This window comes from Crocodylus siamensis, chromosome 6, assembly GCF_052110815.1.
Source record: "Crocodylus siamensis isolate JL-2025a chromosome 6, ASM5211081v1, whole genome shotgun sequence".
Taxonomy (NCBI): Eukaryota; Metazoa; Chordata; order Crocodylia; family Crocodylidae; genus Crocodylus; species Crocodylus siamensis.
In genome coordinates this window covers 30716622-30733681 of record NC_143400.1, presented here as the reverse complement: position 1 = coordinate 30733681, position 17060 = coordinate 30716622, and the positions used below count along the sequence as shown (strand labels likewise).

Sequence of the window (17060 nt, the reverse complement as noted above, 5' to 3'; positions counted from 1 at the left end):
ATGGCCTGAGGGTGTCGTGGAAGTGGGATCTGGAATGGGACGTGGGTCTCTCGGGCACAGGGAGAGGTGAGAGTTTCTAGCTGAATATTTCAGTTTGGGCACTGAAAATGAATGGAAATCGGGCATCTAAATGTCCCCAGGCAAGACCCCAAGAGTGCATTACTGTGGCTAGCAGCCAAGTGCAAGAATTATCCCAGATGGTCCTCCTGTATAAAGAGCAGAGCCTAGCTAGGAAAGCCAAGGGTGAAAGGCCATTTTGTAGGAACTAACCTACCTAACATCTGTTCTTCGAAGACAAGGCTGGATGATTGCAGTGGTCAGTTGCCAGCAAATGGTCAGCCTTTGCCAAATGCCTGCTAGCGTCCTGTCTGCTAGCAAAACTCTCTTTCTATGTGTAGTTAAAAGCTACGTGTAACATGGGGCATTGGCATGTGCTGAATAATTGCATCAGCCACCGTGTATGTGATACCTGGAGACAGCCACAAAGCAAGGTTGGCCGTGTCTTGCAAAGTCATATCCCCAGGGATTGTAATTATGGCTCTCAGAGTTGGACCTGTAAGTTTGGTCGAGTGGGTCTGGGATTTGGATGCCTCTCAGATAAGTACAAGTAAATATACAAATCAGTGTGGCTGTTATGTCATATGCAGCACAGGGTATCAGGTCTCAGATTTATGCCATTTATAGTTGTGTCCAGACTATTAATACTGAGATACGCCTATGGCCTCAGCAGTGTGTGTCTAATTCCAATCTTACCGTGGTTTCAGCAGCAGAAGTAGTTTCTCCCCTGGAAATGTGGCTTACATGAGGCTGCCTCATGGACCATTCCCTCCCTGATTCTTCGTGTTTTCCTCTCGTGTCTTTTGGAGTGTAATGTATCCCAAGGGTTTATCTTTTAATGGCCTTTGATAAAGCTCCTTGCCCGTGTCTGCATTTTGGTGCATCCTTTCCTCTCAGAAGTGCTGAGTCTGTGCTAGGGTTTGTGTCACTTCTACTTAACAGTGTGCAAAAAGTCTTATTAGACAAGGAAATAGTTCTCAGCCTCTCCTAATACGTTGTCCCATGAGGCAGCCAGTGGCTGCAAGGAGTAAATTGAGGGAGCGTTACAGGAAGGGTAACAGAAAGAGGGTTACAGAAAGCCATGTCAGAGCTCCTTGAAAGGTGACTGGAGGGGGTAGGGGCAGTCTTGTGGCCCAGGGTCCATGTTCAGAAATAAATTGCCATAAAACAGGCTAGGAACAGGACATCTGGTGCCTTCCTTGAAGAGGCTGGATGGTGTCTCAGGTTTCCCAGATGAGGGGTAGGGGTAAAATCCATGCCGTCCCCAAAACTACAGCTGAGGCTGAAGTCACCTTTGTTTGCTTCACAGGAAAGGCAAGTCCCCCAGGTGAATAAATCCCAAGAATTCCCTCCAGCCCCTTCCAGGTATTGCTGGTCAAGGAGGTCCTAGCGATGTTGGTTTAGCAAATGGCCCTTTGTTCGGGTCAGCAACAAAGGATCTGGGAAAACAATGCGACTAAGATTCAAGAGGAGGAAGAGACCTGAAAAATGATCTTAAGACCTTCCATTGCACAGTATTGAATGACAAGGTGCACGGTGAGCGAGGGGAAAGCAGTGGTCTCGGCATCCTGGCAAAGGCGCGGTGCCGAAAGTCTGCGTTACATGTAGACAGATCGGCTTAGACCTTAAGCTGGCAGGGGAAGGAAAACCCCCCTGCCGAGCTAAATGTTCCCCTTTGTCTGTCTCCCACAACTGACAGCTTCCTTTCCACAAGTGCAGTCAAAGTGGAAGCAGCTGTCTAGCATGCCAGTGACAAAGTTAAGCCGTGTCTCTTGGGTTTCGCGCAACCCTCATCAATGTAGCATCAAAGCACCTCAGCGTTACCTGCGCGCCACCCGTCTGAGGTCCAGTCCGGCTGTTATCTCTATCGTGCAGTGGATGTCTCTAAGGGACTTGCCCAGAGTCACTCGAGCAGCGTGTGGTGGAGCAGAGGATTGACCTCTGGCCTCCCCAGTCCTTGGCTGGGCTACACTAAGAGAAAGCAGCCTGCAAGTCTGAAATGAAAAACTCATTACTTACAAAGGACTCAGTCTGTCTGGCCACAAGTGTGGTATGAGCTGGTGTGATCTCATCCCCCAAACCCTGTCCTCCTGCTCCTGACTGACTTGGGCCAAAGCCACCTCACCCCTGCAGTGTAAGGGAGAGAAATACAAGGGGCGATGTAGTGGGTCAGCCACAATGGGTCCCCGTGCCCTCGATCCTTGGGCCCTAAACTCACCTCTGCTGCAGATTCATCCATCCTTTGCCTCAGGTTTGATGGTCTGTTAAATGGATCGCATGCTGCTTGAGCTAGCGTGTTGATGCACCGCTGGGTGCAACCAGAACAGCTCCTCGGGCTGCCAGAGCTCGCCGTGCTAGCAGCCAGTGGAGAGTCTCCTACATGTGAGCACTGGGGCTGGGGCTCTTTAGCACAGGAGCTGAGCTCCCCCCTACCATCTCTCACATCTTAAGCGGCCATTGTAACATCCCAGGTGACGGTAGGACTTGTTATAATAATCCCCACCTGCCTCCTGTGCACATTCTGAAGCTCCCTAAATGAATATTGCAAAATACCCTGAGATCCTCATCTCCAAGCCCCTTCCTAAGTGGGCTGGTGACCCCTTGACCAGCTAGCTTCCCCTGAAGATACCCGTCTTTCTGTGACAGCCAGGCTTCGGGTAGAGCAGGGGAGAAGTCCTTTAGGCTCTGGGGAACTAGACAGGGTAACATAGTCGTCTAGTGATACAGGCAGTGCCCAAGGGTGATGGAAATGCCCTCAAGAGCGGAGTCCCAGATGAGGGCTGGTGAATGCCCTTTTGTGTGAGACGATTTGTGAGTCATAGCTCAGTGTCTGCATGGTGCGAGGGCGACAGCATCAGCAGCAGAGCCAGGATGCAGGAGAGGCCTTTTCGACATCGGTCAGCCATGGAGAAACAGAACAGAAATGGTGCCCAGCCAAGGAGAGAGACACCACCGAAGACGCATCCCTATAGCTATGGACAGGGAAAACTGATCCCTACCACCCACCCACTCCCCTCTGCAGTGCAGCTGTCCTCCTCTCCTGTTTAGCAAAGCATCTGCTGTCTTCCTACCCCTCTCCCCGCCAACACCAGGCAGATTCCTCCCTCAGATGTGCAAGCATAGCAGCTAAATATCACTCTTGAAATCAGAGCCAAACTTGTGCTGATGCAGCATTCAGCCCTATGTCCTTTGGGAGGTCAGTAGATTTATGTGCGTATAGTCGCAGCAGTTACTGCTCTGGCACGTGAAAACATTCCCTGCCGCACAAACACCATCACCAGTCCTGTGGGGAGGGCTGTTCCTTTGCTTCCTTCTTCCTCAGCAGAAGCACCTTTGCTCTGGTGCCAACAGAGCATCCCGGGTCACAGAGAGTGGGCATTTCTGTTTCATATGCGTGCCCAGTGGGCATGGCATGCTGGGTTCCCAGTCCCTTCTTGGACTCTCCCAGTGAAGGCACCATGCAACAGTGCAGCATCATGTGCATAGTTTGCACTTTATTGCGCGACCGTGGGCTTGGCCTGGTCCATGAGCACATCCCCACTGTTCCTGGGTCTGAGTGCCTCCTGGTTCTAGCATCACTGAGCCATCAGGGCAGAGAACATAGCTGCCCTCCTATTTCTCATCATTGCTTTTACTTCCAATTTCCTCTTTGCTGGAGCGATTCGAAAATATACTTATTGGGGTTGTGTCTCGGAGGCTGGGGTTGTATCAGTCTTGTTCTTTGTACAGATCCTAATGCCACAGCCCCCTGGTTCTAAGCAGAACCTCAGGGCAGCGCTATAATTTAGGTATTAAATTATTAATAACAAGCAATCCAAGCCTATGAAGTGCGATAAGTGCTTGACAACAGAGCCTTAGCCCCGGTGGAGGGGCTTAAGGGTCTTAAGTAGCAAAGCAGGCTGAACTCTAATGTGGCGGACATCCTATTCTTTTGGGGCTGTTATGAATCCTGCTTCACCTGATTCTGCAGTAGGGAAAACAGCAGCATGCTTGGCTACAACAGGAACGTGCCTTTTTCTCACCCATCAGTTTAATTAGTCCCGTTTCTTGTGTGCCCTTTTTAGCTGTGCTTTCAGCCCACAAAGCAGTGGGGTCCTGTGAACAAAGGCATTTTCATACCTGGATTAGCTTGTGACACCTGGGGAGAAAGCAACAGCCCAACGAGGCATTAAACCTATGCTGTGGCCAAGGAAACCGATATGCGGATGGTTGAAATCTCACTTCAGGAGCTCGGCAGTGGGAGAAAAGGAACAATGCCCAGCCAACCCCAGCAATCCTCTCCATGCCTTTCTTGAAGCTCTTATCCTTGGGCACGTATTACCTAGCTAGGCACCTGGGGGAACAAGAGATAAAGTAGATGATAGTAGCGGGAGCTCTGTTAGACTGGGAAAGGAGCAGGAGTTTTTACAACAAGATTGAACCAAACACTATCAAGTGAAGGGCAAGGGGGGAAGAGACTGGGTGGGCAACGAGGTGCTGCTGGCTCCAGGATTGTGCTTCATGTTTGTTCGTTTCCTCCGTTCATTTATTCTTTCCTTTCCTGGTCAGACTCAGGTGTCTAACACCCTTTGGCTTCTTTGAAAGTGACTTCGTCAATACTTGACCCCTGTTACATAGCATTTTTATGCCACCTGCCTATAAGAAGAGTCTGGTGTTTCTTGCGAAGGCTGAAGTGATGTTGGTCCCTCAGTCTCTCCTCGTAGGGCCTTGCCTGCAGGCCTCTGACCATACGAGCGGCCTCCCCTGAACCCTCTCAAGACTCTCCGCATCCCTCTTGAAGTGCGGCGCCCAAAACTGCGGCCTGACCAGTGCCGCATAGAGGGGGAGCATCACTCCCTGGACCTGTTCGTCATGCATCTGCTAATGCATGATAGAGTGCGGTTAGCCTTGCTGATCACTTTGTCACATTGACGACTCACATTCATCTTGGAGTCAACTATGACTCCAAGATCCCTTTCCGCTGCTGTGAAGGTCATCCCTCAGCCTGCAAGTGTGTTGGTGGTTCTTGCACTTGTCTTTGTTGAACTGCATCCTATTTTGTTCTGCCCATTTTTCCAACTGGTCCAGATCTGCCTGGATCTGTTCCCTACCCTCTGGTGTGTTAACTTTGCCCCATAATTTGGTATCATCTGAGAACTCGGACAGGGTGCTCTCTACACCTTTGTCCAAGTCACTGATGGAGACATTGAATAGCACTGGTCCAAGGACGAAGCCTTGTGGGACTCCACTGCCCACATCTTTGCAGGTCGCTATCAACCTGTCCACCCCCACTGTCTGGGTGCAACCCCCTAAGCCAATTTTCCACCTACCTGACCATGTAATCATCTATATCACAGCCTGTCCATTTATTTTTGATAACAGAATGAGATACCATATCGAGGGCCTTCTTAAAGTCTAGGTACGTGACTCCTGTGTCTAAGCATTTTGTGACCTGGTCATAAAAAGAAACAAGGTTAGTCAGGTAGGATCTACCTGCAATGAATCCGTGCTGATTTCCCTTCAGCGTTATTTCCCCTGCTGGGCTCCCACAGCTGCAATCCTTAATGATTTGTCCCAGAGTTTTCCCAAGGATAGAGGGGAGACTGACTGGCCTGTAGATTCCCCGTTCTTCCTTCCTCCCCTTCTTAAAAATAGGGACCACATTGGCCCTTTTCCATGAGTGCTCGAACACCCATGCCAGCGACTCTGCTATGACATTGGCCAATTCGTCCAGCACCCTTGGACGAAGCTTATCCAGGCCCGCTGATTTGAACACATCCAGCCCCTCCAAGTGCCCCTTCACTAAGTCTGTGCTAACAGTTGGTGGGCTGGTGTCCCTCCTATGTCCATCTATGATCCAATTGGGAGATTTGTCTTGGTCTGTGTCTAGGAATACAGATGCAAAGAACTCATTGAAGGGCTCAGCTTTAGCCCCCATCTCTGTCACCAGTTGCCCTGGTTTGTCCTGCAGTGGTCCTATGCTACCCTGAGCCTTCCTATTGCTCCCTATATACCTGTAGAAAGACTTTTTGTCGTCCTTAATTTTTGTTGCCAGCCTAAGTTCGAATCCTGCTTTGGCCTTCCTGATTCCCTGCAAGTACGAGCCAGGGAGATTTACTCCTCCTTGGTAGCTACCCCGTTTCCACAGCCTGTATACCTCTTTCTTTGCCCTTAGGCTTTCCTGGACTGCCCTGTTTAGCCAAGAGGGCTTCTTGGCCCCTTTGCCCCCTTTTATGCACAATGGGATTGTCTCCTTCTGCGCCCAGAGGATCGCTCCCTTGAGGAACAACCACCCTTCCTGGACCCCCACTTCACCAGTGCTCTTGAGCTTTAACACCTCTAACTAATCTCCTGAGCCTACTGAATTAGCCTTTCTGAAGTCTAGCACTTCAGCCCTGCTGGTTAGGTTACCCACCCTTCGCCAGATAGTGAATTCAATCAGTCGATGGTCACTATCCCCTAGGTTACCTTGTACCTGCAGATTCCCCACCAGGTCATCCCCTGGAGTCAGCACCAAGTCCAGCAAGGCATTTCCCCTAGTGGGATTGTATACCTCCAGCGTTAGGGAGAGGTCCTGTGTGCAAGTTAAGAACTTATGTGAGTGGTTAGACCTGGCCGACTGCTCCTCCCAGCGGATGTTTGGGTAGTTTAGGTCACCCATGACAGCCATGTCTCTTGACCCTACGGCCTCTTATTGCTCTCCAGGTCTAGCTCATCCTCCTGGTGTGGCAGTCTACAGTAGACCGCTACTCCACACCCCCTTGTATCCTGACCCACAGTACCTGAGTTTGGCCCTCTTCTGGTCCCATCTTGATTATAGAGGATATGTATTGTTCATTAACATAGACAGCAACACCCCTGCCCTTTTTTCCCCACTCTATCCCGTCTGTACAACCTGGAGCCTTCAATGCCTACTGCCCAACCGTGAATAGGGTCCCAACAGGTTTCAGTTAGTCCAAGCAGGTCAAAGTTGTTTCTTGCAAGCAGGAGTGCAAGTTCCTCCTGATGCTCCTGTGCAGGAGGGAAGAACCGTTTTGGTGTCTCCCCTGAGTAACACGTCCTGGTCTAAGTTGTGCTGAAAGTCAGGCCAGATACCTGTAATAGGCTTCTGTGGACCTGCAATCCAGGAGTGGGGACGTGCAGCATTATAATGGTGAAGTCCAGCACAGCATCCAGCCCCCAAGGACATGTCTGTCCTAGCCCAGCTGAAATGGCTTTCCTTCCTAACTTCACACTTGCATCAGCGGCAGGAGAGCATGGCGTGGCCTGCTGCCAGCTGCAGTGTGTGCTGCCAAGCGCTCGAAAAGCATGTGAACATGCCGAGTTTTAAGAGAAAATCCAGCGAGCTGGTTCAAAGAGCAAGCAGCCAGTCAGGCAGATAATACTGCCTCCTTCATCCCTTCCCCCTGCACGTGGCAAGGGGGGCTGCGTTAGAGTCACTCAGGCCAAAGAAATCAAAGGGAGCGAACCGGCTGTCAGTAATTAGAAATATCCTGCGCTGCAGAGATCTCTGTCTGTGTCTCAGGGTGACAGGCTGCGGCTACAGCCTGAAGCTGGCTCAGAGGTGGCAGGTCAATAACTGTCTCCCTGTTCCTTCCTGAGATGCTTGGTGGGAAATAAAAGGTAATTTGTTACGACAAGAGTGTCAGGCTTTTCTCCCAAAGCCTGAGCCTCAGGGAAGGTAGGAACGCTGCCATAGGAAGAACAAAAGAGTTACTTTTCTATTCTTTCAGCATTTCTCTTCCTTTCCAAGGACAAGAGAGGCAGAGAAGGCTGAGAAGGAAAGAGAGCAAGCCCTGACCGATGATTAGGAGAGGATGGGCAAATACATAAATCCCACCTCTTTCAAAGTTAGCAAGGGGGGAAAAAGATGCGTTTCCAAAACAGAAACTTTGGGCTAATTGACCCCTGAGCAGGGGGTTGCACAGCTGGTAGGGACTTCCTGAGCTATGGATTGTGGTCAATGGCTATGGCAGCCCTTACTAAGGCAAAAGTCCCAATTACCTCAGCAGAACCTCATGCTTCAGGCCCATGTGAGGGGCAAAACAAAGGGACAGCGTTCTCCTCCATGGGAGGAGCTGCAGCATCTTGTTTCTTTAGGGGGGTGTACTGCTGGTGAGAGATTTCAGATACCCAAATCTCTGTTCAGCTGCAAAACCAGCTCTGTCTGGCATAGGCAGCAAGACATCAGGCTTCCCTGTGTGTCCCCTTATGTGCTAGCAGAGGTAGGAGCTCTGAAGGCAGTTCCTGGTGCCCTTCAACCATTCACTCCAGCAAAGTCTGAGCTTCCTGCTGAAGTGGCAGAATGGCTCAACCTTCCCACAAATAGGCAAACAGCTTCTTTGTGCATCTGTAGCGGCTCATCCTAGTGCTCCCTCAGGACCAAAGGCTCAAGTGTCCTAGTTTCAGCAGGGTGAGTATGTCCAAGTTTGTCCCCTTGTAGATGGGGGAGCTGGCCTAGGCAACACGCACCTCCAAATGCCAAGCTGAGCCCATCCAAAATATTCAGGTGCTTGTCCAAAAAGTTCCATGGTGGGTTTTGAGTGCCCTGGTCATGCTGCAGCCCCAGGCTCTGGCTGGGACTTTGAATTAAAAGAGCAAATGATCCTCACAATTAAGCTGTTCCTTTGGCTTTCTTGCTCACCTAGAGAGTGAGTGTGTGCTGCACTCTGAGCCCACCCAGTGATTTCCCAGCCAGGCTGGTACTGACCCATCACAGTTAAATGAACTCTGTTTCCTCACTGCAGTGTCTCCGGCTGCTGAACGGCTGCGCTACATCCTGGGCGAGGATGACGACCCACCAAACCCCACCCTGTTCACAGAGATGGACACATTGCAGCATGATGGGGAGGAGCTGGAGTGGAAAGAATCTGCCAGGTAAGCCGAGGACAGAAGACGGCTGGCACGAGGGATGCAGTAGGTCTGACTGGTCACACGTATCGTGAGAGAAAGCCAAGGACCCAGTCGTGAACCAGTGACCTGTTGTGCTGCCCCTGCAGAGCGGAAGGAGATCCCTGTCCAAAAAGAACGTGCTGTCTAGTGCTGCCCCAGCAACCTATGCCTTGCACTAGGAGGCATGGTGCTGCTGGAGGTGGCACCAGCAATTCAGCAGGTGGCTATCTTCCACGTGAGCTAGCCCTAAGGCAGTTCCCAGAGACAGGTGCTCTCTGGAGAGCCACTCTTTCTGATGAGAGGTAAGGTAAAAACAAGCCCCAGGCTCCCTTCAGTCTGTGTAAACCCCATGGCCCTTTGTGCACCAACCCTCATGACCCAGCTAAAATTCAGCCTAGGCTACTTCTCTCTGCCTCCCCAATCTTGCTTTTGATGGGATCCTACAATGTCCTGCTACTCGTCACATGGGTCCGGGATAGCGGCAGTAGCAGGTCTGGAGGACACAGCTGTAGGAAGTCTCCATGGAAGGTGGAGATGACACAGTGGAAGGCTCTTGGAGACATGTTCCCAATACGGTAGCAGTGATGGGCAAATGCAGGGGAAGAAATCAGTGTGAACAAAGCTATCCTGTAAAAACTATCACAGAGCCGTGATGTGCACTGCTGAATACCTGCCACTTTCCACTGTGTTCTTGCGATGCGTGAAGCCATCCTGAAAGCCATGTGTAGGTCTGTGAGTTCCTGCATGATTAAAGCAGCTGGCAGACATGGGCAGTGAGTTGTTACAGTCCCAAGGTGGAGGCTACCAGAGAGAGAAGGGTCGCAGATTCCTTGAATGGTAGGGTATTAATGCATAGAGCATTCACAGGACACTTTCCAGCTGCGATGCTGTGACCAAACACGCTGACCTACGCTTCTTGGACCCTTTGTCCCCTTTTATGCACAATGGGATATTAATTGATCCTCAAATTGCAAGGGCTACTTGTTTGGCAGTGGATTAGGAAATAGCAAGCATGGCCAGTTAATTGCACGACTCTAAGACACAAGCCCTGAATGTGCGGGAAGGGCACTGTAAAAAGTGATGGCTAGAAACACAGCTGCTAGAAGCCTGCTCCAGCATTTAAACTTGTGGTTGTGTCCTGGACTGGCAAACCCTTGTGTCTGGAAGAGGCTGCAAGGTACATTCTGAGATGCATGGCGAAGTACATGTGCTGTTTGTATGAATACCGCTTGGGCTCAGGCTTGCATCAATGGTACCAACATGCTGCATAAAAAGAGCCCAGCCCTCTGATGTGGTCACGGTACAATAAGAAGAAACATGCAGATAAAAGTAAAGGCAGTGTGGAGATACAAGAACCCAGCCTGGGAGAGGGCAAGGCAATGATGAGAGCATTGCAATGTCAGCGATTCTTGCTGGATGTGGTACATTGTTTATATCTTCTGCTCTTGGAAGCATGAGAGTCACAGCTTTTATGTTCCAAGTTAGATGCTCTCCTTCGGCGGTGAGGAGGATAAGCTTGAAAATGTGGCCCCATCTTGAGGCAAGATCCAAGAAGCCAGTTCAAGGTGGGCAGTACCATGATGACAAGCCACTGTCACAACTCATGCCTCGCAGAGTCTCAGGGACTGTCAGTTCCTCAGGCTTACATCTTGAATCCATCAGAAAACTAGAGCTGTTCCCTTGCTGGAAACCTAGGAGGCAAGATTGAGCTAGAATAGAGTAGCAGGGGCAGAGGGCGGCATGTGGGGAAGCAGCATCGCCTAAATGCGGCAGGCAGTGCATGGGTAACTTGTGGAACTCCTTGCCACAGGAGGTGGTTGAGGCAGAGAGTACAGCCAGGTCCAAAAAGGGACTAGCCAAAACTATGGAGGATAGATCCATTAATAGCTGGTTAACAGAACAATCAGGGGTGCATATTCTCATGAGCCTCCAAACCACTTATGGTAGAAGCCAGGGAGAGTGATGAACAGCAGGTAGATTGCTCCAGATCAGGGGTGGGCAAAATACAGCCCAGGGGCCAAATGCAGCCTGCCAGACCATTCTATCTGGCCCATGGGCCCCTAAAAAATTTAGAAAATTAATAGTAATCTGCCCTGGGCTGCCTGTCATGTGGCCCTCGATGGCTTGCCAAAACTCAGTAAGCGGCCCTCTGCCCCAAATAACTGCCCCCCCACTCTAGATGTACTCTGTCCTCATGCTCTTCCTATAAAGCATCCACTCCTACCACTGTCAGAGACTGGATACTGGATTAGACAGACCATCAGTCTGAGCCGTATAGCACTGCTTATGTTCTTCCAGTCTGTAGCAGAATTAGGTAAGCGTGGGATAGCAGACAGACTAGCATCATTTGGAACTGGCATGGGTTAGAAAATGGGTGTAAAATGCCTCCCCAGCATGTGAGTAGCACTTTACACCTTCTTAGCCCAGGGCTCAATGCATCCACAAGGCCTTGAGATAGGTGGGCACCCAGGCTAATCTATCTGCATTATCTCTGTCCTTGGACAACCAAAGAAGTAACCTGCTTCAATGAGGAGTCACCCTGATACCAGGGAGTGAGGTATTTTCTCAGGATCAGCTGAGCCACCTCTGGTAGACTGGTTGGGCTGAAGTCAGGTGGTTAATAAGGTGCATTACGATTAGCTCTGTCTCTCCTGCCCACGTGCACCCAGCACACTCAACTTCTGCCACGTGACAGCTTTGTCACTCCCCATGCAAGCATCCTCCCTGCCCAAAACGGAGTTGCATGTGCAGCTCCTGAAGCTGTGCTTTGGGTGTGCAGTGTCCTACTGTCCCCTGTGTTTCTGTCTCATCTTGTGCAATGCTTCTTCGCCCCAGAGGCGGGTGGCCTGGCAGTTAAGGTGCGCAGCCTCAGACCTGTGCCAATTCCACACTCCAAAATGTCATCTTGTGTGAGCCTGGGCCAGCAACTCGGACTCTCCGGGCAGTAGGGAGAATAGCACTGCCCTAGCTCTCGGGTCATGGTGAGGGTCAGCATGTTAGAACAGGAGACACCCAGTCCATATGGTAAGTGGGGTGCAGACAGCAAGTTGTCTACCTCTCCGACATGCTGTTGGACGATATTAAACTCTGCTTCATCTTGGACGGGTTCATCCTGCTGTGACCTCACACCCAAGAGCATTAGAAGTTTGGTCTTGATACTTTTGCTTTCTGCATCACAGCGGGCATCCCTGACAAGATCGTGGTCTGTGTATTGGTCCGGCCTGGAAAAATTCATTTGAGTGAGGGAAATTGCAACTAACATTCAGGCTCCGAGTATTCAAACACATGAGAACCACAGGTTTAATGTTGCATTGGCAGCTTGGAGGATGGAGCATGCTCCAGAAGTTAAAGGGGGGCCTCAGTACTCCCCGCTTTCTATCAGGGATTGGGGTATAGTGGCTGGAGCTGTGGGGTTTGAAGCCTCAGGACCGCCTGAGTTCTGTCCTCAGCTCTAGCAGGTCTAGCAGATCAGAGAAGAGAGGTTCAGGGCTCAGGTTGTCTTGGGCTTTCCTAGCTCTGGTGAGAAGGAGTAGGGTCTAGAGAAAGCTAGCTGAAATGAGGGCTCCTAGTTCTGTTCCTTGCTCTGAGAAGGGAGTACTCTCTGTTGGTGAGAAGGGCAGAGTATGAGTCAGGGTCCCAAGTATTTGCTGTGTGCCTCCGCAGCAAAGCTCTTCCTCAACACCTCTGGTACAAGGATCAGAAACCCTGTCCTCCAGGGGAAGGTCATATTACTGCATGTGAGATTGGAGAGTGGCATGACAGCTCTCGCGATTGGAGCCTGGAAGCAAACAGGCTACTGGGGTGCTTGGCTTCAGGTGGAGTTGGGGGCCAGGAGAGCCTTGCAGGACCTTGCCCTTGCCCCACTGCCTGGAATCCAAAGAATTAACGTGCATGTGATGCATTAGATGTTGCTGGAGCTGGATTTTGCGTGGCTGAGTGAGGCTGTGTTCCTCAGGTGGCGAAGCGTGTATCCTTGGGGGGGTTTGCAGAAGTGCATGAGCCCTGCCACGCTGTGACAATATTGCATTTTTCTCTCTGTGGGCAAACAGAGCAGTCTCTGTGTGGCTATGAGATTTGCAGAGGCCTGATACACTCAGCTGCAACCCTAGAGTTTCCAGGGTGAGCTTTTTAAAGAGGGGGTGTCATCGAGATGGTACAGGAAACACGCAGTAGGCAAAGATTTTTGTGAACAAACTGCATGGTAGGCATAGACTGAGGCAAGCTTTGGAAGAGAAAGGCACTGTATTAGAAAGCTTGCCTCTTATCTATCCCATCCCAGAAGAGTGTTATGAAGGCACGTAGGCCCTGAAAGGCGAGGTAGGTGTCCACGTATCTCTAAGAACCTGACCTCCCGTGTCTGACGGTGGCCTTTGGACCCACGATGGCTCCGGTGGCACCTCCTTGCCTGCCAGCCAGGGCAAACGGCATCCTCACAGTTAATTTCATAGATTTCATAGACATTAGGGCTGGAAGGGACCTCGGGAGATCACCGAGTCCAGCCCCCTGCCCAAAGGGCAGGAAGTCAGCTGGGGTCATAGGAGCCCAGCAAGATAAGCATCCAATTTACTCTTGAAGGTGTTCAATGTAGGTGCTTGAACCACCTCCGCTAGCAGACTGTTCCAGACCTTGGGGGCTCGGACAGTAAAGAAATTCTTCTTTATGTCCAGCCTGAAACGGTCTTGCAGGAGTTTGTGACCGTTCGACCTCGTCATCCCTTGGGGTGCTCTGGTGAACAGACGTTCCCCCAGATCCTGGTGGTCACCCCTGATAAACTTATAGGTGGTCATCAGATCACCCCTGAGCCTGCGCTTTTCCAGGCTAAAGAGTCCCATGGCTCTCAGCCTGTCATCGTAAGATCTGTTTTCCTGACCTCTGATCATGCACGTGGCTCTCCTCTGGACTCTCTCAAGCTTCTCCACATCCTTTTTGAATTGTGGAGCCCAAAACTGGACGCAGTACTCCAGCTGCGGCCTCACGAAGGCCGAGTACAAGGGGAGAATGACGTCCCGGGATTTGCTTGAGAAGCATCTATGGATGCACGCCAGCATTTTGGTTAATGCTTGGTTTGGTTGTGTTGTTGTTCTCGTGGCCATTACTAATGTGATCAACCCAGTCAATTTTTTTTCTTTTATATCCCCAAAGAGTTTTATTCTTCCCTACAATCCATCATTGTTCAGCAGGGCAGCATGCATGCCAGCCCGTAATGCTTTGAAAAGGGGCAGAGCATGGATGGGGCTTGGGGGCTCTCTCCTTCCCGACATGCATGTTCACACTGTGGAAAGTCACCCGAACGACTAACCCAAATCTGTCTGCCAAGGACCGACTGAGCCACAAAGGCTGAATTCTCTCCTTGCGCAGTCAAGGCGAATGGAGGCCCCTGAGGGGAGCAGCCCCAGGGGGATGGTACATTGTGAAGGCTGCTGACACTGTGCTTGCACTATGGACCAAGGGCATCAGTCTGCAGGAGCAGGCCAGGCCCTTGTGTCAGCACTTCCGTGGGCAGGTTGAACCGCTCCCGAGCTGCGGGCTCAGACCAGGATTCAGCAGGGATGCAGCGCCTTCACGGTGTGAGCGCTACCTGCAAAAAAAACCCTTGGCAAGCCTAAACAGGAAACTTCCTCCTCGGAGCCACGCAGCTGTCCAGGGGGTCGGGCCTCAGCTTCTGAGCCGGAGAAGAAAGCTGACTGCGCACAAAAAACGAAGCACGCTGGAAAGTCACTGGCGCCACTTCCCAGGCAGGGGCAACGCACGCTGAGTCTTCCTCCCTCTGGGCCTCGTGCAGGTCTGCCCAGATCGTAGGTCTGGATCTCGGTCGGCCTCTCAAGGTGGTGCTGTCTGACAGTCAGTGAAACCTAAGGGATGAGAGGTCCCAGGAACTCGTGCTCTGGGGTGTAAAGGGACCAGTGCCAAGCTCAGGAAGAAGTTTTTGTCTCCCTTCAAGGAGCAGTGCACAGGTTGCAAAGGAGCATCTTCTCCTTCCTGGGAGACAGGTTGATGGAAAGGACGTGTCATCTGCTCTAGAGCATAGATTTTAAGGCAGCACAATCTGTCCCCTCCCTGCTGACTTCAGCATCACGGCTTACCACTACATCGGGGAGCACATCAAGGGCTCGGCGAACAACCGTTAACCAGGGCACCCTTGGGGAAAACCAGCAGTAATGGCCCTAAACCCCTGGAAGACCATTTCAAGCTCAACAGTAGGAAAAACTTCTTCACAGCTAGGGTGCCCAGACTGTGGAATAAGCTCCTTCTGGAGTTGGTGCAATCACCTACCCTGGAAATCTTCAAGAGGAGACTGAACGGGCACCTTGCCGGGATCACCTGATGCCAACTGTCCTTCCTGCCTGGTGCAGGGGGCTGGAGCCGATGATTTTCCGGGGTCCCTTCCAGCCCCTCGCAATCTATGAATCACTGATGATGCAGGTCAGGAAAAATAAGCATTGGCAGTGGTCGGCGGGGAGGGGCTGAGATGGTTCAGAACTGGGGAAAATAAGCTGGGAATGCACAGGACGCGTAATGTGGGCCAGGGCTGTCTGGCAATGCCCAGGCAAAGCCCCGAGAGGTTCTCAGCGCTGGGTAAATGGGCGAGTGTTTCCCCTTTGGAAACCCACGTTAAAATCCTGCCTTGGGTCCCAAGCGAAAAATACACGTGGCCTTCTGAGGCAGTTGTGCTGTGGTCCATTGCCTTACACAGGTCCTGGTTCCCAGTGCCAGACCCATGTACAGGCTTGTCCAGTTCTGGGGGAGATTGAACAGTGTTTGCAAAATCACACACGCAGAGGTTAAACTAACAAAGCCGAATCAGCTTTCCACGAGTGCAGATGCAGCAGAGGAGAGTGATGGTTCCTAAAGCCTGTGAAAGCAGCTGCCGCACAGCCTGGCACACCACGCACTGCTGGGGCTGGAGATGGAGGCAGTAGGAGAAGGCAGGTCTTCATGTGGCCTCAGGCCTTGCTATCCTGGGCTCCCAGCCAGTCTCTTCAGTGGCCATAGCTCTTTCTTGGCCAACGCTGATGGAACGAGATGACGGATATGGACAGCAGTTGAGTATGTTTTTGTAATAAAGGGGCCATTCGATGGTCTAGTAGTTAGAGCAGGTGACTGAGGGATGGCCCTTATGCCTGGTCCTGGATAACAAAAGGCAGAGGAACTGGGAGTCAGGAGTCCTGGGTTCAGTTTCCAGCTCTTGGAGGGGCATGCAGCTGATTTGGCGGGTAGAGCGGAGGGCTGGAGGTTAGATGCAATACACCAAGTCACCCATCCTGGGGGAGGAGATGTGGAGAGGCTCCTCTCTGCTGGTTCAGTACCTCATCCAGGAAAGTGTGTCCCTCAGGGGAGCAACTCCTGAGAAAAGGGACTTTGAGACATTTCTCTGGAGCTGTAGCCAGTACAATCCAGAGCCTCTTTCCAGTGTCCCCCAGCAGATGTAGCCTGGTGTGGCTTTATCTGATATCTTTTTAAAAGCCATTGTTATCCTCTGTTCTTTCCCTCCATTCCCACAGCAGCAGCAGGAGCCAAAACCCAAGTTGTACCAGTTCAAAGCTGCCAGGTTAAGCTCTAGACAGGCTAATCCGTGGATCGGGGAATTGGCAAACCTGCCTTAAAGGAACAGCAGCTTATTTCCAAAATAAATACAGGCGTGTTGCTGAGAATTACTTGTGCTTAATTGGAGCGTGAATCATGCTCTCAAGGAGCCAGCAGAAAACGGATGGTTGTTTTGCTCACTTTTTCTCCCATCAGGGTTAGAAGGCAGAACATGCCACACATCGCTGTGTATTTCAGCAAAGGAGCTGCATTTGCCATCCAAAGGAAGGATGTAGTCTGCTCCCAGATCTGGGAAGGGTCTAGGTAGTGGCTCTCCATCCTTTAGATCCCAGACCTTCTTTGGGAAGGGCAAGCTCTTTGCTTTTGCTCGATTGTTGACTGCAGAAGGAGGCTAGAGTTGTCACTCTGGTGCAAAGAAACAGGGCAGAGTGTTTTTAATGCTACAGCTCCCTCTGTCAAACTTCTGGGTTGATCTAGTGAATCACCTTTGCACATCCAGAAATGTGAACATTGCATGGCACCCCACAGCACCCTTGAAAAGATCACAAGGCACCCCAGGGTGCCCCAGCACCCAAGTTGAGAAACCC

At 51.2% G+C, this 17060-nt stretch overlaps 1 protein-coding gene across 1 annotated transcript in view; it reads left to right on the top strand.

Annotated features, from left to right (window-relative positions):
• SLC4A5 (solute carrier family 4 member 5) overlaps nt 1-17060 on the top strand; it is an 89434-nt gene that overhangs the window by 25052 nt on the left and 47322 nt on the right. Inside the window, exon 6 of the mRNA XM_090052855.1 lies at nt 8784-8913. Coding sequence (XP_089908981.1) covers nt 8784-8913 — 130 coding nt within the window. The remainder of the gene's footprint in view (nt 1-8783; nt 8914-17060) is intronic.